This window comes from Aphelocoma coerulescens, chromosome 11, assembly GCF_041296385.1.
Source record: "Aphelocoma coerulescens isolate FSJ_1873_10779 chromosome 11, UR_Acoe_1.0, whole genome shotgun sequence".
NCBI lineage: Eukaryota > Metazoa > Chordata > Aves > Passeriformes > Corvidae > Aphelocoma > Aphelocoma coerulescens.
The window spans coordinates 4,951,553-4,976,860 of record NC_091025.1 but is presented as its reverse complement, the minus strand read 5'-3'; the positions used below and the strand labels follow the sequence as shown (position 1 = coordinate 4,976,860).

At 37.4% G+C, this 25,308-nt stretch overlaps 2 protein-coding genes across 7 annotated transcripts; one reads left to right on the top strand and one right to left on the bottom strand.

Annotated features, from left to right (window-relative positions):
* Window positions 1-449: 449 nt before the first annotated feature.
* Window positions 450-15,290, bottom strand: CMC2 (C-X9-C motif containing 2). Of its 5 annotated transcripts, none has more exons than XM_069026776.1 (4): window positions 15,208-15,290; window positions 8,786-8,922; window positions 4,606-4,677; window positions 450-2,694 (listed from the first exon to the last, which is right to left on the bottom strand). In XM_069026776.1, exons 2-4 carry the CDS (start codon window positions 8,864-8,866, stop codon window positions 2,620-2,622), a joined length of 228 nt encoding a protein of 75 aa, XP_068882877.1. In that variant the 5' UTR covers window positions 8,867-8,922; window positions 15,208-15,290; the 3' UTR covers window positions 450-2,619. The 5 variants fall into 5 exon arrangements, with proteins under 5 accessions (XP_068882877.1, XP_068882878.1, XP_068882880.1 ...); XM_069026777.1 differs by lacking the exon at window positions 15,208-15,290 and adding an exon at window positions 14,969-15,201; XM_069026779.1 differs by lacking the exon at window positions 15,208-15,290 and adding an exon at window positions 14,855-14,947.
* Window positions 15,291-15,509: 219 nt separating this feature from the next.
* On the top strand, window positions 15,510-24,125 carry CENPN (centromere protein N). 2 transcript variants are annotated; one of them, XM_069026632.1, is made up of 11 exons: window positions 15,510-15,645; window positions 16,231-16,420; window positions 17,533-17,578; window positions 18,155-18,211; window positions 18,630-18,706; window positions 19,741-19,917; window positions 20,618-20,719; window positions 21,283-21,340; window positions 21,758-21,867; window positions 22,462-22,585; window positions 22,916-24,125. In XM_069026632.1, the coding sequence occupies exons 2-11, from the start codon at window positions 16,250-16,252 to the stop codon at window positions 23,029-23,031; spliced, it is 1,038 nt and encodes a 345-aa protein (XP_068882733.1). In that variant the 5' UTR covers window positions 15,510-15,645; window positions 16,231-16,249; the 3' UTR covers window positions 23,032-24,125. The 2 variants fall into 2 exon arrangements, with proteins under 2 accessions (XP_068882733.1, XP_068882732.1); XM_069026631.1 differs by having other exon boundaries at window positions 21,755-21,867.
* Window positions 24,126-25,308: the final 1,183 nt, after the last annotated feature.

Sequence of the window (25,308 nt, the reverse complement as noted above, 5' to 3'; positions counted from 1 at the left end):
ACTATGCTGCTGCTATTCAGCAGTATATTTTTCCTTCTACTAAAAAATAAATTTAAAAAAAATTCAAAATAAGGCAAACAGAATGTCATAATTTAGTTTTCCAGCAAGAAAAAGTACACTATGAACAGTGTTACCAGGTGTTTCTGGTAAAGCTGGAAGGATTTTGTTGAACAGTTGTAATTCCCTTTACTCTGTCCTCCTCCTGTCCATGGATCCTAGACTTTTATGGTATTTCAGTATGGAAAATCCTTACCACTCTGGCCAGAGCTGCCGTTTGCCCTCTCTGTTTCCCCCTTCTTCACTTTCCGACATGAAACACCTATGAGCTTTTCACACACATCACGACAAAAAATTACATCAGATTTCTTTTTCGCTTCTCTCTCAAATATGCTCTTTCAGAAAGAACAATGGGAAAAATGCTCCTATAGACAAATGACATTACAATAAAGTGTCTTCAAAGTCTATAGAGATATATATTTATTTCTATAGAGATAAGGTTTATTTCACCCAAGCTTACTTTAGGAAACAAAACCCCACATTTAGTATTTCACCCTTACCTCTTTCTCTGACAGATAAATCGTATGTATTATTACACCAGTGGTTTTCAGCTTCAAGATTACATTAGCAACATGAATTCTGTCAAACAAAAGGAACAAAACTCACAGGAAACAATGGGCACTCTCATATCACACTACTAGTGGGCAATTAGTAAATAGAAACAGAAGGATGACCATGATCAGACTTTCACTAGGTAAACAAAGCTGATTTCTAAAATAGATTTATAAATAAATGCAGTTGAAAGTATCAATAGGAATTGTGTGTGCCATTTGGTCTTTCATTCACTAAGCATATTGATCTTTGCAAACATGATTGTGACTAATGAGCTGCGTTAAGTGGCTCGGTTTCTTATTCTGTTGCTGTGTGAAAGATCAGGACTCACAGAAGCTGATTAAAGAAACAAAAGCTTCAGTGCTTCTGCACTCAGATATCAGGTTCTCAACCTAATCTCTAGAACAATTCTCTATTTATTTATTTACTTAAAGGCTACAATCCTATTTAAGAAGTAGGTTGTGTCCTCTCAAATGGAAGAAGTATCATGGATGCAGAATTCCCTGCATAGGGGAGTTCACTACAAAGCACTCTGAAAATACTCCGAAAAGTACCAATAAAGAGTGCACCACTTCCAATCATTCAAGTATGAATTCAAACAGTGCATCATTTACTTGTTCCAAAAAACAAACAGCATGTCAAGATGCAGAAACAATTGCTTCAGCTTCGCTTGGAGCTTTCATTGAAAACATTTGTGGTTAAGTTTTACTGATTTAATTGGGTCCATCCAGGTATTGAAAAATAAGTAAAATTATTCTATCTAATTCACCTTTCAAAACAGATCACAAAACACTGTTTTATTCCAAAAATAGGGGCATGTACCAATTCCAAGACTGAGTATCAACAATGGTTTTTACAACAAACCATGTAATTCACTGTAGAATAGACACCTTTTTTTCAAAAGGTTTCTAGCCACTTTGAGTATTTGGCTCAACAAAATTTATTTTTTTAAAAAGTATTTTGCTGCTAGGTAGAACAGAGGCATTATTTAAAAGGTGAATCCAGCAGACACACAGAGAAGCAGCTCCATCACTGGACAAACCAGTGTATGTTTTGATATCAAATCTTCTGAATTCTGAGACTTGTTCTGGGCTTTCAGCAGTTTGATGGCAAATAAACACCTTTTATAGGCTAACAAGGCAACTTGGTAACACAATACATATTGACTTGCCTCAAAAGTTACACTTTTCTTGCACTTCAGTGTCAGCTTTGCTTCAACCTCAATAGTCATAACTTTACCTTTGTACCAGAGAAAATGGAAGAACTTTAGCTTGTATTTTTGGCAGCACTCCTCTTCAAAAATCACTCAGCACACATTGACTGTACTCAGTAAAAATCAAGGCGAAGCTTTGTAAATCCCTGGAAATGTTCCATTCTGGATTTCTAAAGCCACATGCTTTGGGTATGATGAACAAATTGTCTTACAGCAGTCTACACTGTACATATGGTTGGCAGGGAGGATTTGTAATCTCCTCAGCTGAATACAGTAGCTTCATCCTTTTAGCTCCAATAAAAATACTAGAACTCCAATTATTCCTTGATAGGCGATTTCCAATTTCAATCCACATCTGTTTAAAATTTCCTTTTCCTAATCCATTTGCTAAGTGTTATCACAACACTACAAAAAGTGATGGAAAAAGTAATTTAGTGTTTTGCAATGAAAAACAAACAAACAAAACCCTACAAAACCCAAGATATGTAAGAGAAACTGCTAAACACAAGGAAATAAATGCAACTCAGTAAAGTGGGGAACACAGCAGCCTTGAATATATAGTACCTCACACACACCGATTCCTCATTACTTAATAATCATAAAACTGTGCCAGAACAAAGACTTGCCACAGTAGTTTTCTTTTAGAGGTCAAAAATTAAGTTAGGTTGTGAGTGATGCATTTATTTCGTCACCATTTCACAAACCACAGGCTGGACATTGGTGATGAAACACAAGTATTCTGTCAGCTTCCAAGTGAATGTCCCTATGGAGCTCCAGCTGTCCAGCCACAGCACAGCTCACTTCTCTGAGGCTTTGTGAGCATTAATTATCCTCTGTCGTTTCTCCCGGTTTCTGAGCCTGTTTTCTTCATACTGGAAGACAGATAAGGAAATTAATAGATCAGCTGTTATCATTAAATAGATATGTCAAATTTAAAACTGTAGAGAGCATTTTTTTACCCAGGAACAGAAACAATATATTTGACTGATGCATTAGAAATACATTGCTCTTGTTAATATATACATACAGGTTCATTTTTACTTTGAAATTAACATTTATTCCATTAAAATACAGGTTTCTAAGTTTGAGGTTATTAAGCTGAAGAGTATTAGAACATTCTAATAAAGAAGATTCAGTTAATCTTAAGGAGGAACTTAATTATACAGAGATCTAACAATGACAGCTACACTTCACACGAACTAGGAAAAATAGTTGCTCTGGTGCTATTCTAGAGCACAGGTCAGGCTCTTTTCCTTTCACAAGATGCTGATTAATGTGTGTCTGCCTTCTGAAACATGAATTTGTCATCACAGACTTGGTCTATTTTTGATCCTGGTCATTAATTATATGCACAGATAAAGCAGGATACCAAGACGAAAGGAACAAAGGCAAATTTGGATTGAATAAGTGTAAGGCATGTGGGGATTTTTAATGGTTTAAACAAGAACCACATCAGAGGCAGGACTCCAGTGTAAAATGGAACGAAGAAAGCCTTCACAGTTAACATACATGTGTAAGACCACCATGCTTTCAAGTATGGCCCTGCACTAGCAGAAACTTGAAGAGCCTCTCTTTCATTGCAAACAAAAAGGAAACATTTTCATGGCTCAAATAAATGAAAAATTAAAAATCAATGCATCATCTGATCTGTATTTCACAAGAAGCAAATTATTCTTATCCTTAGGTTAGAGCATATATTTGTTCAATTTTTTAATAATTGGTATCAAGAATAAAACTGAAGTAAGCCACAAATATTCAGTTCTCTATATAATGTAATAAACTACTAAAGAAATTGATTTTGAAATGGATTTGCAGTTTTTCATCCATTATACTGATTGGTCTATAACTGAAATAATGACCCGAAACATTACTTAACCTTTACAGAATGCTTAACTTTTTCCCTTGCCAATATTTAATTTTTCAATAACCCATCCATGTTTGTACGTAGAATGAGAACAATGGATCTTTAATAGCTCTGTCTTTACCTATTCAGTATTTCTGAACAACCTTTCAGGGGCTTCCTAGTAATGGCATATCAATATAGGCACATTTTAAGAAGGCAGACAAATATAATCATCAAGAACTCCTTTAATGTAAAGGCTTCAATGGAAGAAAAAATAAGAATAATAAGATTATGTAGAAACTTTTTAGTATGGTGAAATTTACGTCAAAATTAGAAAGTACAATTTCAAGTTAAAAGGTGCATGAAATGTTCATTTATATGTTCTGTCATGTAGGCACAACCACCATAAATATAAAGAACAGTTGACACTCTTCTGAAAATGTGTCTATTAAGACAGTTAATCCACTTGAACTCCCATAGTCTTCATTCCTTCATATCTGCAGATGTAATACAGCAGTATTTTCATTTAGGGCCTAACTCAGAAACTCATTAAGTACTTTCCATCAGTATAACTGACTTCAGCTTTAAGTGTTACTTACGCAGAAGTGACCATTACTGCTTTCTATTTAATTCTGTGCAAATATCACTACTAAAAAAAATTAAGAAAAAAGTCAGAAGCAATCTGTGAAGTGCCAGCTCCTATCTGCAATATTTGTTTCATTAAAATGTGTTTGCCTATTTTTGTGTATCAAAAAATACACGCCATTTGTTGATGCCAGATTTTACTTGACAAATTTATCAAAAAAAGTTTAAATTTGGTCTCAAGTGCCCACACCAGAATGTGCTTACATTTATTGATTCGTACCATTTAGTAAAAAGCAACTCTAGTTCTCTCCCATTTTTTATTAAGCATTTAACTCACAGTAAATTTATTCCTTACCTCTTTTTTTAAGCACTTCCGCATCTCACGGTCAATATCATTGCAATGACCAAAAAACTTCAAAACATTGTGCTGATGAGTTAAGGAGAAAAAAAAAATTACAATTCAAAGGTTTCTTCCTCTGAAGCTCTAAATTTATTTCAATTCATTTGCATTTTTCAACATATACTGGTTTTCTTTTCCTCTCCCTTTCTTGTGAAAAGTGGTGTTTGGTAACTTTTTTCCCCCAAGCAGGAATAAGTTCGAGCAACTCCTAAAGCTCACTTGAGCCATCCCTACCTTGCTGAAAGTTGAAGGTACTCACCACATATAACAAGACTAAAGGAGGACACCTAAGCTGAAGCTGTTGTCTAAACGAACATACATTTTATTATCTAGAAGTCAAGTCTCACAACTCTCACTCACACTAAATTAAATAACGTACAAAAAATAAATATTCTGAACTCCAGGTTGTGATACAGAGCCAACATCCTCCCTGCTTTAGCTTTCATTTTTTCTTCGTGACCTAGAGAGGCAAAGGATTCACTGCTCCATTATCGCAGCTACATCAACAATGTGGTGTTGGTCCAGAAGATGCAGGCACTAGGTTTAATTGACTGGAACATTAGAACCAGTATAAAAAATCTCTGTGGATCTTGAGGTTAATAAATAAGATGCATTTTGCATCTTTATGGCACAGGTCAACTGTGGGCCTTACGCAAATTTAAGTGTGCCTTAGTTTCTGAAAAACTGCGGGCCTTGTCCTCATGAGGGCTCTCCACAGCTAACATGATGACATTCACCATAAAAATCTGTCCTCTTAGCCCACATTTCCTAAAGCAACTGCATACTATCAAGCATTAAACCTCTCTCAGAATGCATGGTTTTAGAAGGACTGCTTTTTCAGGGGGGTGCTTGTGCCATGCCACAGAATCTCACGGCAGAACCTGGCAGCAGAGCATCAAAGTGATTTAGAAGACCTGAAGGGGCGGCGGGTTTAGTAGATATTTGCAGCTACACAATCAATGGAGACAACTTGGCCAATCTTGCAGACAACTAATGAACTTTAATAAAAAAGACCATGAAGAACAAAACAGATGCAAATGAAGACACTTCCATATTTCAGAGGGAAACCTATGTGCATTTCCATAGCTGACCAGCAGCCAGGTGGATTTATACAGGTGACACAGGAAGACTATAAAAGATTCAAACAATGAACAAGATCTCAGCCAACAGAACACAACTGGAAGTAGGAGCGGGTTAATAAAGTTTATGACAAACACTTAACTATAGCAGTGCTATAATTAGCTTGTTTATACCTCTGTGATTTATAAAGGGCATCAGATGACTCTGAAGCAGTTGCATGGTATAAGTGATCACTTTACTGCACGCTAATCTTGCTTTTACAACATTCTTATTTCAGCTAATACAGATTTAATTTTGTGTTCTACTCTCATACCTGCATATGAAATTTCAAGGTGAATGCTCACATTTCAAGCTAACTCCACTCTGAATAGTGCATACAGTGGGTTTAATCTATGTTTATTTAGCCAGATTCCTAAAATGTCAACTTCTTGGCTGAGATTATGAGGGAAAAAAAGAATCAGTTTCTCAAAAATACCTATTACACCTATTACAGTGCTACAATTGCAAGAAAATATACATATCTTTGAGCTGCTACCTATAAAAATTAGTCTACTTATAGCACATACTTGGCACCAGAGTGGACTTATTAAAAAAAAAGTGACATCAAATAGGAATCCCATTAACCTCTCTTCACTAGATACAAAACTTGATATACAGGGCAGGTTCTAGATTAGCGATAAAAGAAATCAAATTGACTGTTGTGAAAATGGACACCCAATTAAAAAATAATGCTTTTCATCCCTCAGGAACAGTGATTTATAGATGAAGGTTCTTAAGATATTTTGGCATTATAAGAAAACAGCAAGTAGTCACCAATAACTCATTAAGATCACTGACTTCAGTGTCAGTGACTTCAATTTAAAAAGAATATTTCAGTACATTCCCCTGGAATTTCAAATGAAAAAGTATTGCTCCCTTTCAACTGAGTGTGAAAGAAGTCATCCTCACCCTTTCTGTTCTGAGACTGCCAGCACAAATATCCTCTCCCAGCTGAGCACAAGACTGACAAAAGTAATTCCTCTTCACGTAAAGATCAACTTCAAACACAACTAAGAGAATATAATTCTGTGCATGACTATTAGTGCTGCTCCTAGTCCCTTCAAAAGTCAGATTAACAATAGATTCCTTTGAATCACTTGCTGCCAAGAAGTTCAAGTGCACCTTCTAGTTCCAGTTCTCAAGGCAGTCTAACAAGCTATGTCCTACAAGTCCAGGGTACTTCTGGACATTCATTTAAAACAAAAAAAAAACCAAACCACAAACAAAAAGCCAGACAACCATTACTTTCAAGTAGTAAATCACTACTGCTGCCTTCCTACTGAAAGCATAGAAAGCCCAGCTTTGTATGTACCAAAAAGCAGGACAAATCTGAATGTATTTTCTTTCCTGATTGGATTTGTTTTCATAATTATGAAAAAATAATTACAACCCTTTAATTTTATATTGCTTACATACTGCCTATTTTCCTCCTAAATGATGGTCATTTTATTTCGCAATCTTACCAATACTATTGTACTTAATGCACACAAAGTGTTCTCAATTCTAGCTATTGAACACTTACCTACAACATTAAAGTTGCTGGGAAAAAAAAACCAAACCAACTAAAGAAAGAAAGAAAGAAAGTCTCTAAATCTCTCAAATTACCTGAAGCATTTTTAGGCAAATTAAAATTTCTGAACTCAGAAAAAAAAGCGTAACTTGTACATTTAATACAACTTTTAGTTTTAAAGCTTGGAGATGTTCTGTACAGGAGCAGTGGAATGGGAAGTATCACCTATGGGATTGTATCAACAGACTGCAGTGTGCTTATGTTCCAAGATACTGCACTCCAAGTGCCAACAAAAACAAACTGCATGTTGCTGAAGAAAACTAGTACAATATACTCCCTGAAATGTATTTTAGTATTAAAAGTCTGCTCCCTTCATTGTTGTAATTTAGAAATCACAACAAAGTGTGGTGCAGAAAATGTTTTTAATGTTACTTTAGCTACTTTAAAAGCTTGAAAAAATGTTGTTATCCCTCTTTCACTTAAAACATCTTCTCTCACATTTTGTGAATTATCAGCCTTGTTTCTCATCCTGTTATGGCTTTTGAAAAATAAAATTTACAATTCTGCTCAAAACAGTAAAGCTAACATTTGTATTGTCTTAGAATCTAACTAACTGCATTAGAAAAAAGTATCAACGTCACAACTGAACATGGAGGTGAAAATATTGTAGATTGCATGTAGTGGTGCAAATCAGGGTTTTCACATTCATAGTGAATATTTAAATGTATTTTTATCTCAGTAGAAACTATGAAATTTAACTTTTTATGCACAAATACAGCAAGATTATCTCTACAGAACATCTCTTTAGAGTATACTAGGAAAATAATTAACAACATTGCAATGATGCAGCAGAAAGCTTTCAATGCAGTGGGCAAATCTTGTACAGCTAGAGATGCAGAAGACATACACAAAGCAATTTTTAAAAAGGCCTTTAAACAAGTGAGATGACTATTCCATTATCTTGAAGCAATGAAGAGCCTGGAGAAGCCTGAAGACAATATTACATTTCACATCCTTGGGTAGGTGCCTATTTAAGAAGATGGAAGACAAGCAGTAATTCCCAATTAGCTCTCCAAGCACTGAATGTCATGCAGGAGGCTGTTGGGATCCCCATCAACACATCTCCTTATAACCACACTGACCAACTGCCCCAGGGACAGCTGGAATATGGAAATGCCACGAGCATACAAAAAGAGGGCACTTGATGCTGATTTTATTATTGTTTTTTTGAGGGGCATGCAGTACTAAGAGCGGAAGAAGTTATTTCAGTCCTTAAAATAATTCCCTAAATGTTAAGCTGTAGCATAGAAAATTTTAAGGTATATTTCCCAAATAAATCACTTTACATACAGTCATCAGACAGCTCTTCAGTGAAAATGCACCAGCTATATTTCATGGCTGTTCTGCCTAGAGGAGGGTTTTCTCTTCACAATCATATAATATCATCACTAATTTATCTGACACAAATTTCCCCAACCCACTCACTCTTAGCTCAACACTCCTTACCTCTTTGTGACACTTCTTGAGCAGACTGATAATTAGGTTACACTCTTCAGTGTGCAGATGAGGAGACAGGTCTGGATGCATCTTTAGTTAGAGATGATCTTAGTAGCACAAGGACAAGAATCTGAGAAAATTTCCACCTGCCAACATTAAGACAGTGTAACTAGCAAGTCTGATTTAACACAAAAGGTATTATCACAGTAATATTTTAACAAAAAATATCTGAGGTCAAAATGCAGTTTAATGCATATAATTTATATTACATGGTTACAGTCATTAAACCCATACATACCTGATCTTCTACAAAACCCAAATGTTAACAGTCAACTAGAAGTTCATTATCTTGACTATCACAGATGTAAGCACACAGCTGGGATTTTAATTTTCAGGGACACTCTGGCAGCATTAATCTTTCTTGAACTCCAGATTATCTTTTCACTTTCCTACTTCAATTTTCTGCTTTCTTGCTTTAAAAAGCTAAGTGTATGTGATTTTCTTTCTACCTTCTACAAAGATTACAACAGGAAGCACAATGCTATTGCATTACAGCACTCTGAGAACTGGCATTTTTTTTAGTTATCTACACGGTTTAAAAAAAATCCTAATCCAGACATTGGTGATGCTTTAAATACTGGTATTTAATCACTTCATCAGTAATGATATTTTTTTTTAAATCACTCAGAATTGAAATGTCCCTTCTTGCAATTCCATGGTTTTGCCTCTTGCTCTTCTCTGTGCTCCTTTGAAAAGCAACTGGACTCGTCTTCTACATGAATCCCCCACTCTGTCAGATAGTGGCAGGAAGCACTTCGGCTTCCCTCAAGTTTTCTCTCTGGAACACTACAAGGGAACACCCTTTCCTGCAGGGTTCTGTAGGGAGGGGGCAAGTTCCTTATCCGAAATGGATTGAAAGCATCATGTGACAGTGGCTGAAAGAAGCTGACATCTTTGTTCAGGAAGACCATCAGGAAGGGGAGGAGAAAAGTCCAGTTCACACCAGGACAAATGGGCTCATCTTGGCAAAATTTTATTTTTATGGCCCATACTGCCACTGAATTAGAGAGATGCCTGTTTGTTTACTTAGCAACTTGTCATTTCCCCTTCTCCCAAAGGGATCACCTTTCCAGTTGCATATATCAGGCAAACACCACTACAACTTGTATTAAACAGCCATCACTGTCTTAACACTCCTACAAGACGGACTGTACAAATAAAAGTAGGCAATGGTCAGATTTTACAATTGCAAAATCCCAAAAGTCAGCTGAAGTGCTCACAGCTATAATCTCCACTGCTATTCCTAAAATGCTCAAGGAATATGTTCTGCCTAAAGAGCCACATACATTCATATACCCAGCAGTTCCCATCATGTGTTCAGCTTAACAAGAGTTAGATCCCCACAAGCAAACTTAATTTTAAAAATCCAAACATTTAAAAGCCTCTTGAGAACCATGAGAATATGTTCCACATAGTAGTGTAGTGATTTCTTCCAAAAACCTTCCCCCAGACTATCTGGAAGTCTAACGTTACACTACACTTACTCTTAGCACAGAAGTTGTTGGAAACTGTACAAGTTGCTTAAGCATTCTTTTCAACAAATTAACAAATGAACCTTTAGAAATATGACAGCAGGAGCACGGCTGTAACAGCAAAGTGATTAAGAACCCTGCTGTGTTATTGCTACCAGCTTTTGATTGCATGCCACACAAAGTCAATATGTTTTAAATTTATCAGTAGAGCTTTTCTGATAGCTCTGGAGTTAGCATTCCCCTGAGAGGGTGACCTGCTCAATGGCTGTGTGTTACTTTAACATGTGTGAACCCAGATGATTATTAAAGCTCTTCATCATTCAGCCTCTGCCCCCACTTCCTAAAACTGTCATCGGAGCTGGCAGTCTCAGAAGAAAGCAAGAGCAGTGTCCTAATGCAACAGGGAATGCACATCGGCACCGGCCAGGAAGTCAAATGGAGCATTTCAAGGAAAGATACATTATTTCTAAACTAAGATTAGTAGTCACTGCCATTGTTTACAATATTATTCTCAGATTATGGATGAAAGCCATCAATGCCACAAACAGAGGTGATGGTGTGTTTCATCAATTAAAAGCCTTCTAACAACTCCAAGGGATTTTCCAATGGCACCTCTTGTAGAATAGATGCTACAAATCAAAGGTGTTAACTGTCACACCAGTTCATAGACCAGTACCCCTGACATTTTCAAATGATATTCTAGTTACCAACTAGCATTAGTCAGCTAGTATTAGAAAGTTTCAAGTTCAATTAATAGCACTCAGTTCAATGCAGGCTGCGATGGACAAAACATCTTTCTGAGCTTCCCTGGAGCCTTTAAGCACTTCTGAAGTTATGACGGAGCAGTGTTAGCAGTGCTAAATATTAAATTGCTGTTTAGAAATGTCAGATTAGACAGTGATCTATAAATGAGCAGGGAAGGCTAATCTTTTTGCTGGAAGGGAATGACTGATTTCAGTCATTTCAAAGAGTTTCAAGAGAAACGACAATGTGTGTGAAGAAAGGACATTGGGTTCTTTAGTTTCTTTTTAATAACATTCTAATGAAACATAAGAATTGCAAGTTGCCATCTTATCAGAATTTAAGTCCAAATGGACAGACTTTTGTATAGGTGGTAGCTCATAAGGAATTGAAGTATAAAAGAACATTGGGAAAACAAACAAAATAAAAATCATGGGACAAAATTGTGAATAAGTAATATAAAATTTCTGTACAAGAAATAGTAGCAGTGAAGTAAAAGAACAACATTTAGAAAATACAGGAATTGCTTTAGGACTGCAAAATGCTAAGCAAATGTTAATATCTGAAATGAATATCTGGAGAGAAGTAAAGAAATTATCTCTTTACATAATGGCACTGACATATTTCACTGGTTTGCACAGAAATGTTCTTCCCTTTAATGTGTTTGATATGAGATTCAGTGCAATTTTTTCTTCCTTGTTAAAAATTGCATTAAAAATATCTATCTCAATGATTTGGTTAAAATACCTTAAAAATGCAAATTTCTGTAAACTATTAGTCTCTGAACATAGAAGACATGGATAAAGATAATTAATCTTTCAACTTCCTAAACCAGTTTCTAAATCTATGCTATTCTTCTGGGGAAAAAAAATTAAGAAATTGTCTCGTTCCAGTATTATATTCTGTCTGGTTTCTCCTTAAGTAGGGAAAACACTGAATATTCTAGCTTTATGGTTTCCAACATAAACCAGAATTTTTTCTAAAAAATCAAAAGCCTAAAGCTTGAAATTCTCTAATAATGACACTGAACTTCCAATACTAGTATTTCTGTTTAGAAAAATAATGAGATAATTCCTTGTGTAAGCAATCTTGGGACACCAAGCAACTCAAATTTCCGAATAGCAATCAACATATAAATTATCAAGATGTGATACTCATACCAAGTCTGAAAATTATCTATACATGTGTTCAACACATTAAATATTTAATATTAATTGCAAAAGACACCTACATGTACTACAAAATTCAAATAAAACTGCAGACACCCAGGAAGTAGGCAGAAACCAAAGGCTGACCCAAAAGAGCATGGGAGAACACTGTGGGCATTTCATATTTCCCACCAAAATTTAGGATCAAGTGCTCATTTCTCTCCATGTGCCGATTTCTCCTCCTGACCTCCTTATGGCAAAAGGCAGCAAAAGGACCTAGCTGTGTGGAGAAACAAAGGGTTCGGTACATTCCCACTTCTTCCCAAAATCAAGTGTGAGGTCAGCATGCCAGGAATCCACGAAAGTTCCCTTCTTTTCTCAGAATCTCCCATAAATATGAACTAACCAGTTCCCTGATGCAGCAGGATAACTAAATTAGGTTCCTGTAGTTTTGCTGATTAGCCTAATGTTTAATATTTCCACACTTGAGGGACAACAATGAAGGGAAGGTTTAAATCTAGGTAATTGTTTCCATAAGATTCTTCTTCCATATTTAATTAAAACTTGTTAAAAGCCTACTTTTTAAACCAATTTTTAGTATTTTCCATAAGAAAAGAACACAATCATATTTTTTTCAACTTTCTAAAGTCAACGGTAAAAAAATCCCCAAACCACATGAATTCACACACTGTTCAGAAAAATGACCTCTTAAAGCAAAATGCAAATCCTTGTTTAGCAACCCTGATGATGAAAAATTACATCTGAGCACCTACATTGCTAATGATGAAGCTCTTTAACAAGAACACAGAACTCTGCTTTCTACAGCGCCACAGAAAACAAACATTTGCTGCAAACACTCAACTAACACCCACAAGGCGGCAGCAGGACCGTGCAGGGAGGGGAACAAACCTGCAAATTCCTCTGAAGCCACTCTACTCTCCATGTTTAACATTTATTTTTGCAGTTAATGTCACTGTCTAACCTGAGTAAGACAAAACACCTGGAGTTTCACATTCTCAGTTACACAGTACTGTTCTGTTTGGTGTTTAGAAATAAATATTTACAATCCAAACAACTTTTTGTTTAGTCAAATCCTTTCTGTTTTCTCTAAGATTGTACAAAATTTTAGCAAAGAAAATGGATTCAGCTCCATACCTAACAGGCTGGTGTTAGCTCAAGGTATCATTCATGCCACTTCAGCAGAACTCCTGCATTCCTAGTGTTATCTCTCATACACAAAGAATTTTGACAACAGCTTTGAGTCCTCAGAGATCAGTGAAATGAGAAATTGCAGTTGATGCATATCATTTCAAAACCCAAGGGAACTCAGAACTCAGGACTTTGTCTCTACCTAACAGTAATATCATTAACATCTTCCAGACCAGGACATTGAAGTGTCACACTGTGCTGCTGTCCTTAAGGCTGTGATTAGGCACATTGACAATAACCCCAAACTTTCCAGCATCTCCAAGAAATTTTAAAATCCACTTTAATAAACCAAGCTTAGCTAAATCTTACTAAATTTACTCATAACCTCTTGAATTTTGGTCTCTGAAACTATGCAGTGGTTTCCCAACATTACTTATTAGAATGGGGGGAAATAATTTAGAAACGTGTCTATGAAGACTAGAAAGGAAATTGAAAAAGGGTCAATTATGTCTACTTCTAGATCTTTTTCTTTATGTAGAATACATTTACTTTGCCTGAACCTAAAGAACAATCTTTTTTTAAAAATTTTATAAATAAGATTCATCCTGATTTTATCATTTTACATCACCATTTTCTGTCAACAATTCAATGTCCCTCATGAACTCACCTGCTACTTTTACTAGTAAGTACCTGATGAAACTACATCCTACCTGATCTCATACTTAGCAAAGCAAATTAAGGTGTTAGTCCTAAGAAATAGAGCAGGTTGAACACCAACTGAATATTAATATCTACAGTTTTATTTAAGGTTATCGAGTAAATCACAATAAGGCATTTTCACTTCCTGGCAACTATTTAAGGTCGTATTCATACAAGAAACATCAGCAGAGTTTTGGGACATTTAGTGGGATATTTTTATTATAACATACTGCAAGTACCGTTGCACAATACAACACTATATCACAGATTATTGAACCAGTCTCTTCCTATTCCTGCTATGCCTTTTCAGTACATACAGTTAAGAATAAAAAGATCCAGGCAGAAAAAAGTAAAGCACTGTCTAGTGGAAGGTGTCCCTACCCGTGGCAGGGGGTTGGAACGACATGATCTTTTGAGGTCCCTTCCAACCCAATCCATTCTACGATTACATAAGGGCAAGGTGCTGTCACCAAATTCCTGTTCTGGCAGCTGCTCTTGTACTTCAAGAGCAAGTACATCAGCTGCATCCACCAGACCAGGTTTCATTCCATCTCATCTCCATTTCATTAATTTCCCAAAGAAGAACATTATGAACCTAACAGAATCTCCTTGCTTACTGTAAAACAGCTTTTCCCCTTCAAAGAGAGCAAGAGGATCACCATTGCCATGTTGGAAAAGACAAGCTCTGACCCCTCGAGCAGCCCGATCCCGTGACGAAAGGCAGGTAGCACTCGGCAGAAAGTAAACACAGTTTAGTAACACAGTTCTGCCATGGGGTGCGAGGGGCTGGCTGGGGCAGCTGCTGTTACCAGGTCAAGGCAGGGGGGTCCCACTGAACCAGCCCGCGCTGTCCGCAGCTCCTCACTACTCCGGGAGGCCTTAAAGAAAGGACGGGACACACAGACACAGGAAGAGCAGCTTACGGCAGCCACAACGGAGACACCCCTGATTCCGCTCAGAGCTGCCCTTCCAAAGCGCTTCGGAAGCCCAGGGGCCGACGCACGGTGAGCGGAAGGTCACAGAAGCCGGACCCGAGCTCGGCTCGTCACGGCCCCCCAAGGCAGCAGGAGGAGGAGGGTCGCGGGATGTTTCCCTACACACCCTCTTTTCCCCGAATTTTTCTCTTTCCCGCTGGCTCTGCCCGAGGCCGCCCCTCACTCACCCCGGTGCAGGGCGGGCGCGGTGACTCGGGCGGTCCCGGCCGGAAGCCGCCTCAGAGCGAAGAGCGCGAACGGCGCCGGCGCCGGGGCGGGGCGGGGCTGCAGGCGGAGAGCTCTGTGATTGGGCGGACGGGCACGGCGCGGCGTCTGATTGGTCGGTTCGAAAGGCGGGCGGCGGGAGCGGCGGGAGGCGGCCGGGCTGGGCCGGGCTGGGTCGGGTCGGGCCGGGTCGGGCTGGGCCGGGCCGGGCCGGATCGGGCCGGATCGGGCCGGATCGGGTCGGGTCGGGTCGGGTGAGGTCCGGTCCAGTTCAGTCCAGTCGATCACGGGGTTCTGCGCGCTTGTGCCCGCTGTCTGAAGGCCCCGGACACTCACGGACCGGACAGACAGCAACAGCCCTGGGCGGGACCCAGCGCCCCATCCCTCTGCACCAGGCCTAGGTCAGTAAGGGAAATTTCTAAGAGCGTGACGTGACTTGGTCTGTTCAGCTTGAAGAAGAGGAGACTGAGGGGGGAACTCATCGCAGTGTACAACTTTCTCGTGAGGGGAAGTGGAGGGGCAGACAGTGACTTCTGACGATCAGTGACAGGATCCCAGGGAATGGCATGAAGCTGTGTCAGGGGAGGTTTAGGCTGGGTACCAGGAAAAGGTTCTTCATCCAGAGCGGGGCTTGGGCACTGGAACAGGATCTCTAGAGCAGTGGTCACAGCACGAAGCCTGACAGAGTTCAGGAAGTGTTTGGACAACACTCTCGGGCACCTTGTGGAATTACTGAGGTGTCCTGCGCAGGGCTGGGAGTTGGACTCAGTGATCCTTGTGGATCCTTTCCAGCTTAGGATATTCAGTGTCTATGTAAGTTATTGCACGTATTTTAACTTGCCGCTGTCTAAATCTGTGGTAGTGCTGCACTTAGGACTGACATCAATGTCAGCCAGTTGTGCCGAGGTGCAGCTTAGTACATCTTCGAAGGGAGCAAGTCCCCTGAGCTTGCCTGCAGCTTGGTCTTATCTTCTTTAACCTTTCAGCTTTCCAGGTGGTTCCATCATGGATGAAACTGTGGCTGAGTACATCCGAAGAACTGTGCTAAAAATCCCAAGGGATGAAATCAAGATGGTGCTAGAGAAATGGGGCTTTCTCTCTGAGGCACAACTGCAGACTCTAAATTTCCATCAGATAAAGGACAACATTTCTCAAGACGTTGTTCAACTCTGTGAGGTAAATCTTCTCCTTCAGAAACTGTTGGTGATGTATAGGATGCATGTAGAAGCATCACCAAAAAAAAAAAAAATATCTTTGGCCACAACCCAGCCTCAAATGGCACTTAGTAGTCTGGAAAATGTAAAGCTGTAAATGTAACACCACTGATTTTGTTTGATCTATAGGCATGTAGAACGAACCCATACTAAATATGGAAATACATGGAAAACATGGAAATACATGTTTTGAGCTCTAAATTACATATGGTAGATTAAAAGCTCAATGTGTTAAACCTTTAAAAATGGGTGTGTTTCTAAATTGTGAAATAAAGGCATTGATTGAGTTGTCTACTCATTACATAGTCCTGATTTAAATCTATTTAGTGTGGGTAATAACACTAGTTTGTATCTTTTAGACTTTAAATATTTTTTTTTAAGTTTCCTTGGCCAGAATTACTTCCATTCAGCATGCTGTAAGCAAAAAACTTATCTGATCTGATTTTGGTGTACCAGGAGTCTTTATATATAATATCATAACCTTGATAGATACAGTTATTACTGATATACCTTGAATTCTACAGCTTTTTGTATCATTCCCTTTAAATCTCTTACTTAAAGATTAATTACCTGGAGTGTAGATAAAACTTCAGGAAAGAAACTATTAAGTTATTCTCATAAGATAGCAAATGTTGTATTTTAAAATAACATTTTTTTTCTGAAATACTTGTATCTGTAACAAATTTTCATTCAGTTTCTTAAAAATCTTTTCAAGCATAAAAAAGCAATAACCAATTATGATAAAACTCCTGACAGTGAGATACTAGTCAGTGTTGCATTATGTCACGAATACTCATTAACTTTCTTTCTAATTGCTTGTACATCATAAGAACATATAAGGATTATGTTCCTCTTGCTGCCTCTGCAGAGGAACACTTAAACCTTGCTGAAATAGTTTTCATTATTGATTTCTCAAAACCTGAGATGAGGTGTGGTGCCTTTAAAGAGAGTGTACATGCTGTGGGCTTCAATGCAATATCCTTTAAACTACCAATACTGAGATTTTTCACTTGCTAAACAGTGTGATTGAGCATTCTGGACCTGTAGTTCACAATGCACTCTTGTTCTTTCCAGGAAAATTCTGCAGACATAAAACAAGCAGCTGTTCTAGACATAATTTGTAAGTAAAAAGTGAATTTAAATGACATTTATTTTTTCTGAGTAGATTGATAGTGCCTGTAATTACACAGCAATTACCCTAGTGTGGTGCAGATGCATGTGGGGTAAGCACATCATATTTTAGATTCATCTTTTTGGATGTGACCTCTTTTACAAAAAGCTCGAGATCAACAGAAGTATATAACTCTTAACTCCAATATTAATTTACAACTTGGAACAGGTGTGAACAATTAGACAATAGTGAAATCTCAAGGTTTCTTCTAACCATCTGCATGTCTTACATTTGAGTTTTGGGCAGTTTAGGTAAAACCCTTCCTTAAACATTGAACCCCAGGGATGCCCTTTATTAGCTGCTCACTAAATTGCTAAATAACTTTACATCTCTTTTAATAAAAAAACTATTTTGCTGTTATGATTGCTATGAGTGGTAGTTTAAGAATGTCAATACATTATATTGCATTATCAGAAGTAATATTTTTTAAAGTAACCTGTCAGTAAAAGTATTGTAAAATTCTTTGTTCCTTTAATTACTGTTTGATAATACACTGTGTTATTGAGCAATTCGTATTTTTCTTAGACAACCACATCTACCAAAACAAAAGAATGTGGAGTGTTTACCAGATGAAAAAATCAGGTAAAATGTCTTTCCTTGCTGTAATCCCATAATTCTCAGCAACTTAGTGTTGTGCTGCCTCATATCCTACATTTTAAACACAAATGTAGTCTCATCTGGATTTTTTCTATACAGACATTAACATTTTACTGCAGCCTAGTATGAATTTTTCACTTGAGATTATCTCTAATGTTTTTAGAATACTTTCTATTAACTTCTCAAGCAAATACTAGATATTAGTAACTACTAATTAAATATTAACCTGTTCCCTGTATAGCAATAACAAGGGTCAGAATTAAAGTGCAGCTCTTTGTATAAGGTTATGCAACTTCAACTGCTTCTGCTTAATTTTGTTTCAGCAAAACTGAAAACATCTCTAAACCTGCTTCTTGTAAACACAAATTTTATTTCTGCCTCGGTTTTTTGTCTCATGTAACAGGAGAAGAATTGGAATATTTTGACATAACAGATTTCAAAAAAAAGTTTAAAGGAAGACTTCGGTTAGCCTTGAAAAATGTAAGAATAAATCCATTCCAAATTTGCTTCACAGCTCTGGTGTCAATATGTTGTTTTCATAACTGTCCCTTACAGTTTGAGTCTAAACTTAAATGGAATTATTCATTTGGGAATGATAGGAGCTGCATGTGACATAGGAAAAATGTATTGCATGTCTGTTGTAGCAACTTCACAATTATCCTGGAAGGAAATAAAATGTAAGTTTGTCTTAAAATGTGACTGGCTTCAAGAAAGGCAGCATGTTCATGGTTTTTTATCAAATCTTAGCCCAATCTGCAGGAGCCTTTAGTTGCTTTAGCTCACCAGCTTCATTTGGGCAAGGTAATAGAAAATGCCTCTGGCTGATTACTTGTGTCACTCCTTGACACTCAGTGGGTTCCCACTGACAACAGGAGAGGGCAACAAAAACAAATCACACTCAGCCAATCAGCTGCAGCTCACATCACTTATAATGAAAAGTTTTGCAATACTTTGGGGTTTCTGTTTGTTTTTTTTTTCAAAGTCAGCTTTCTTAAATCAAGGCAAAAAGTAAACAAGGAGCAAATCAACAAGAATAGGAAAGGGAATGTTCAGACTTTTGGTTGTGTATTCTTGAGCACTGATAAATACTATATTCAGGTCTAAAATCACAAGTTGATAAAAAGTTTAGTTTCTCAAAAAAATGGACATATTGGAATTATTGCCACTAGCCCTCCTTCTAAACAGACATCTTTGTGTTGTTTTCCCAAAAGAGAAATCAGTGCTTTTGTAATAAGCTATTTTCAACCTTCAGAAGAAAATGTATACTGACAGGAAGAAAAGCAATATTAGAGTTTGAAAGGTGATTCTTCTTTTTATCCCAGTTTGTGAGGTTATTGTTTTTCTGTGGAAATTTTATTTAAATACAATTCTTACGACGCTAGTGGGTTTTTTTCTTATTCAAGTAGTGGTACTAAATTACGTTTGGGTCTTGTGAACACAGATGTTAAGAGATGAGAAAATCTTTATGGATACCTAAATGGGTTGGTAAAACAAAGCTTTTCTTTTTCCATCAGGTCACCATCACCTTTAAGGAATATGAGGATAATGCAATCTGGATTAGAGTTGCCTGGGGAACACCATATAAAAAACCAAACCAGTACAAACCCAGCTATGTTGTGTACCATTCACAGACTCCTTATGTCTTCATTTCTGCCTCAGTGCTGAAGAGCAACTTGCCTCTGCTGTGTCAGGTACAGAATGAAACTTAGACCCTGACTTCACCACAGTCATGTAGAGCTATAATTGGGTTAGCTTTTAAGAGGATGGGTAAAGACTCCTCACTTAACATAATTTGCTAAACTACATCCGTTTTTTTTTTCCTCCTTAGCTCATGATAAAAATGGGGCAAAACCCATACCTTTGGATTGGTGCACTGTGAATAAATTCAGTTTATTGGAATTTTTACTGCTCCTGAATTTAATTTCTTAACCAAGTCTTGAGCAGTATTCCATTAAATTGTCTCACAGAAGTTGAAGAATACTATATCAACACTGTTAACTTCAAGAACTAAGCATATGAGCTCATCAGGGAATGCTGTTCATTTCTGTTAACTTATGGTGATCTGCTTTGGTAGTCTTTTTTCCTCTATTTAGAAATTTCCTCAAATTTCTGTAGTAGTAATTCAAATATTTTATGATTCTGTTTGTTTATTTTTCAGCTGGTAAGACAATGGGATTTAGCTTGTTAATACTGGGAAGGCTTTTAAATATTAACCTGAGCTTAATAACAATCTCTGCAACATTTTTTCAGATAATGAAAATTTTGCTAGTTAAAGAGCAGTTGCTTACCTTGAAACAGACATCACAATGTCTAGAGATGCTATGTTTTTTACACATTACAAACAGTGATGATTAAGACTGATGTTAAAACAATTTCAATTTTTATTTAAAGGCCCTGATTGTTGCTTCCAATTACCATGACATCCGTGAAATGGAGCTTCGAAGTCATTCTTTAAACTCCCTTAAAGATATTGTGTTTAAGAGATATAGCCAGGTGAGCCACTTCACAAGTAAAGCCTAAGATAAGTCTTGCTTTTTGTTTCAGGCCTAGTTCTCACCCCCTAGCAAGGGGGAAAAATCACCTTTTCCAAGAGAGCATCAAGTTAAAATAATATTGAACTACTGAGGTCGACAGCCTTTCATGAAGGTAACATTGCAATGGGGATGTAATTATTTGGTGTCCCACATACTCTTTATTATTGTTATTCCTGATGGCTAAACTCAGACTAAAAATTATATGAACAATTCAGTCCTAAGTATTTTTAGCATCCTTTCATTAGGCTTCCTAGAGCCATGAGTTGAAGGCTGTTGGAATGGGTACTTAGCTTGCTCATCCATGTAAAACTGGTAAATAGTGAAATGTTCACAAATATCCTAAGACAGGCTTTTTTTTTCAAAAGTAGGTTGGCTTTCAGCCTTCTAGTAATGGTCAAAATTTGGAAGATCATTCTTGCAGAATTAGAAATAAAAGGAAGTATATTAAAGTTCTTTCCAGCTAGAGGTTCTAAAAGTAGAACTGAACTAAAATCTATTTTCTCTCTCTCTGTCTCCATTTAGAACTTCCAAACTTACTATGCAAAACCTCTGCAAGGAGGGAATGTAGAACCAGAAAGTGGTACGTATGTTTGGAATGGAAAGGCTGTTTATATGTCATTCCTGCTGGCAAGTGAAATGAGACTGATAAAAGGAAATGTACATATGCTCCATTCCCATTATGTTATCCATCCCTGGTGCCTTAATACTGGCTGGCCCTGGGAGAGGTCAGTATTTCCCATGACTGGCCTGGGACATGGAAAACAAAACCACTCAATGCCCAGTATGTCATATTAGCTTGTGTTTTTCTCTTGGTAAGAACTGAAGATATAAAAGGTAGACACAACTGCCTTATCAAAAAAAAAAAGAGTGCACTGAATTCATTAAAACTATTATTTTCAAATTTTCATTGGAATAATCTGATCAGAAGAACAGTATTGCAGCAGCTGACAACACTGTCTTTCTGTTTTCTTTTCCCTACTCTTTTCCCCTGCAGCAGATATAAGGATAGTTCAAGAAAACAGAAGTGAGAAAGAAAGAATCCACAGACTGAGCTGGGAAGTTTTTGGTGGTGGTCCTCAACCAAAACTCGAATTTGCACAATACAGGGTAGGAAAAGCAACCGATTTAATTAAGGGTTTCATAATTTTAAGGTAGTGGTAATCAGATTAAATTTCAAATTTAAGAAATCCTATGGGTTTTTTAAACTTTAGGGAGGACATTTTAAAATAAATGAGTTAAAAGTCTCTGTAAGAAACAGATTGAAATTTGGTCAGAGTTTTCAATTGTGTTTCAGTCTTTCAGCCTTGTGAACTCAGCATTTTGACCTGTTTTTGTAATAAAGGTAGACTTAGACCAGCAGTGTGTTGGAGCATGAGATATTAGGGTTATTTTAAGTACATGCAAAGCTTATGCTATGTATAACACCATAACTGACTTCTCGATGATGCACAGGTTTTATTGCATGAACAGATAAATTGAAAATTCTAAAGGATACTTAATGTTTTACATTACTGAACAAGCTGCTTCTTGTTTCAGCAGAAAGTCTTTGCCACATGGTGGCACCCTCAGATTTTACTACAACATTTCTCCAGCTGGAATCATTACCAATTGGGAATGGTCTTATTTAAATGTTTAAATGTAATAACATCTGAAAAAATATATTCATTGCTTATACTCACTGGTTAAATTTTGTGTTAACAGCTTGAGACAATGTTGAAAAGTGATCCTAAAATGGGTGTTTTGGATAAAAAAGAACCATTCAGATGTTTGGTCAAGTTTTCTAGTCCACATCTCTTAGAATCGCTGAAATCTTTGGCACCAGCGGGTGAGTGTTCCAACTCTATAAAATGGAGGGAAATTCCAGAGTTTTAAGTGTTTTTGACATCCTACATTCTGCTTGTATCTTGCATAAGGGAGCAACTTCATAGTTTGTTTAGAAAAAGAAACGTAGTAGAATAAAAATGTTACCACTTTAAAAACTTATGTCTAAATATATAACATTTTATTCTTAGAATTACTGGTTTGTACATGGATACTCAAGCTGTGGTTTTAGTTTTAGTGGTTTAGTTTTGCATTTCAGTTTTATAACAGTTATGAAAGGTAAATAATGGTGGAGTACAGCTGTAATTCTGTCTCTCTCTCTCTCTCTCTCCAGGTATGGCTGATGCACCACTTTCACCACTCCTTACATGCATACCACATAAAGCTAGGAATTATTTTAAAATTAGAGATAAAAAAGGTTTATTTCCAGAAAGTTTTCTAAGCCCTTAATTTAAAACTGATTCATAGAGAAATATGCAACTCATTTATTACTGGTGTTAATCTAAAACGATCATAAGCTTTTAAAAAATAACTCTTTGTTAATAGCTTAAAGTTTTTTCCAAATTATGGCTCTTCCTTGAATTATTTTTCCACAGTTGTCTTTAACAGAAGTTAACCTTAACTAATAAAAAAAGCTAATTGGAAAGTTTTAAACAGAGATGGTGGTTATTTTAAATGTGATGACTGGTCTTAACTGTATTTTTAATAGTATTTGTGTAGTTAAAGCTTCATAAAGATGCAATAATAACTGTAGCTATTCAGTTTGCTATCATAGCTGTAGATGGCTACGATATTGCAGGTGGCCTTTTGTATTTTGGACAGAACCTGCCCTGTTTGGAACAGGTGAATAGTCCCATTCAAATGGGTGGGGCTCCCTGGCTGCAGCTCAGGCATGTTTTTATCTAAGTAGATGGTCTGTATTCAAAGACTATTACAGGGCATGGAGGTGAATGGGCTTTTGGAATACAGATGTCAATAATAAGCTTCCATCCAGCTTTAGGAGGTATTAATTCAGCTTCCAAAGTCTTTCTCACCAAGGGCAACAGCCAGTAACAAATACTTGAAAATCTGCCTATTGCTGTTAATGTCCTGTGAAACTTTATCTTGGAAGAATACAGCGAAAGAGGCAATTTTTTCTTTTTAGGAAGGTACATGTTTTAGAGTATCTCAATTAATCAATTAATTTATCCTTCAGAAATCCTTGCCCATTGCTACTAGTTTTTTGCTTGGGGACAGAGATTATGGAATCAAGATGGCAACAAGTAACAAATGCAAACAGCTTTGCATTGGAGTTCTTCAGAGCTAGTAAATGTTGGTAATTGTATAAATATTTGCTGCTTTGGATTTTGGGATGGATTTGATCAGAAGATTCAGTTAAAATGTACAAGTGTTTCTTTTTAATTCTGTTATCGGGACTGTTTTGTGTGTAGTTGGTGTGTATAGAATTCCAATATACTTTCAATATCTCAGTGTGCAGAAGCAGCCATATGTCCAGAGGTTGTATGGGCATGTTTTTGTTTTCAGACTGTAAATAAATGTGTAAATTAAGCCTTATAAACGTTTGTTTGGCCTGACTTTAAAACATTACTTGTCATGTACTGATTTTTGGTTTGGTTCAGGTTTCAGCACCTCTATAACTCACACATGAAAAGAGGTTTAGGACTATCTGCTAGCAGTATGGATTTTAGGAATTCCACCTGTGTGATTTAAATGTTGCTTTGACAAAATACTTAACATAATGTCAGGATTCTGGAAGAATTCCAGGTTTGGTGTGATAGACATTAAGAGCTGGCTCTTAGCATGTCTGGCTCATACTTCCACGATTCAGATCCATTAAGATTCCAACGTGCATTTCACTCTGTGCAACTTGTTCTTCATAATGCTCTCTCCCAAATAACCTAAATGCTTGAGCTGGCAGTGATTTACCATAAATGTAAAGTTCCCAAATGCTCTAGAACACTCTGAGTACCTGGACTACTGCCTCTTGTTTCTGGGAAAGGCAGTCTCCATCCCGTTTTCAACATCCCCTTTTTGGTATTTCTTATTTTCAGAGTTGTTTCATCTCTAACTTCCTGTAAGCAGGGATATTCAAGGAACTATGCAGTATTTCCAGCTGTGTATTTATTAATTTTTCAGGAAACATCTTCAACTCTTGGGTTCCTTCTTGCTGAGCAGGTGTCCCCATCAAGGGAGGTGAGGAGAAGGTAAGGCAAAACGGGGAATGTGGGGACCAGACTTGTCATCCCCACTGCAGTTGGTCTCTTCCAGCAAGTTGGCAGTTTGGGGTTGGACTAGATGACTTTTAAAGGTCCCTTTCAACCCAAACTACTCTGTGCTAACCCCAAGCAGCAGAACACAGGCAGCTGAGGGCACAGAGGCTGCAGGAGGAGCACTCATCCTGGGGCTACACCTATGGCATAACTCCTACCCAATAAATGGTGTTCATCTTTTCCCTCAACTTGACCTGCTATAGGGGAAAAGCCTCTGTGTGTTGTGTTGGTGATTCCAACATCCATAAATCTATTCTGATTTGGAAGGGATCCATAAGGCTTGTCAAGTCCAGCTCCTGGCTCTGCACACCCCAACAATCCCACCCTCTGCCTGCGAGCATTTTCCAAATTGCTCCTGGAGCTCTGTCAGCCTGCTGCGGTGACCACTTCCCAGGAAAATCTGTTCCAATGTCCAGCTACGCTCTGGATGAAGAACGTTTCGCTAATATCCAACCTC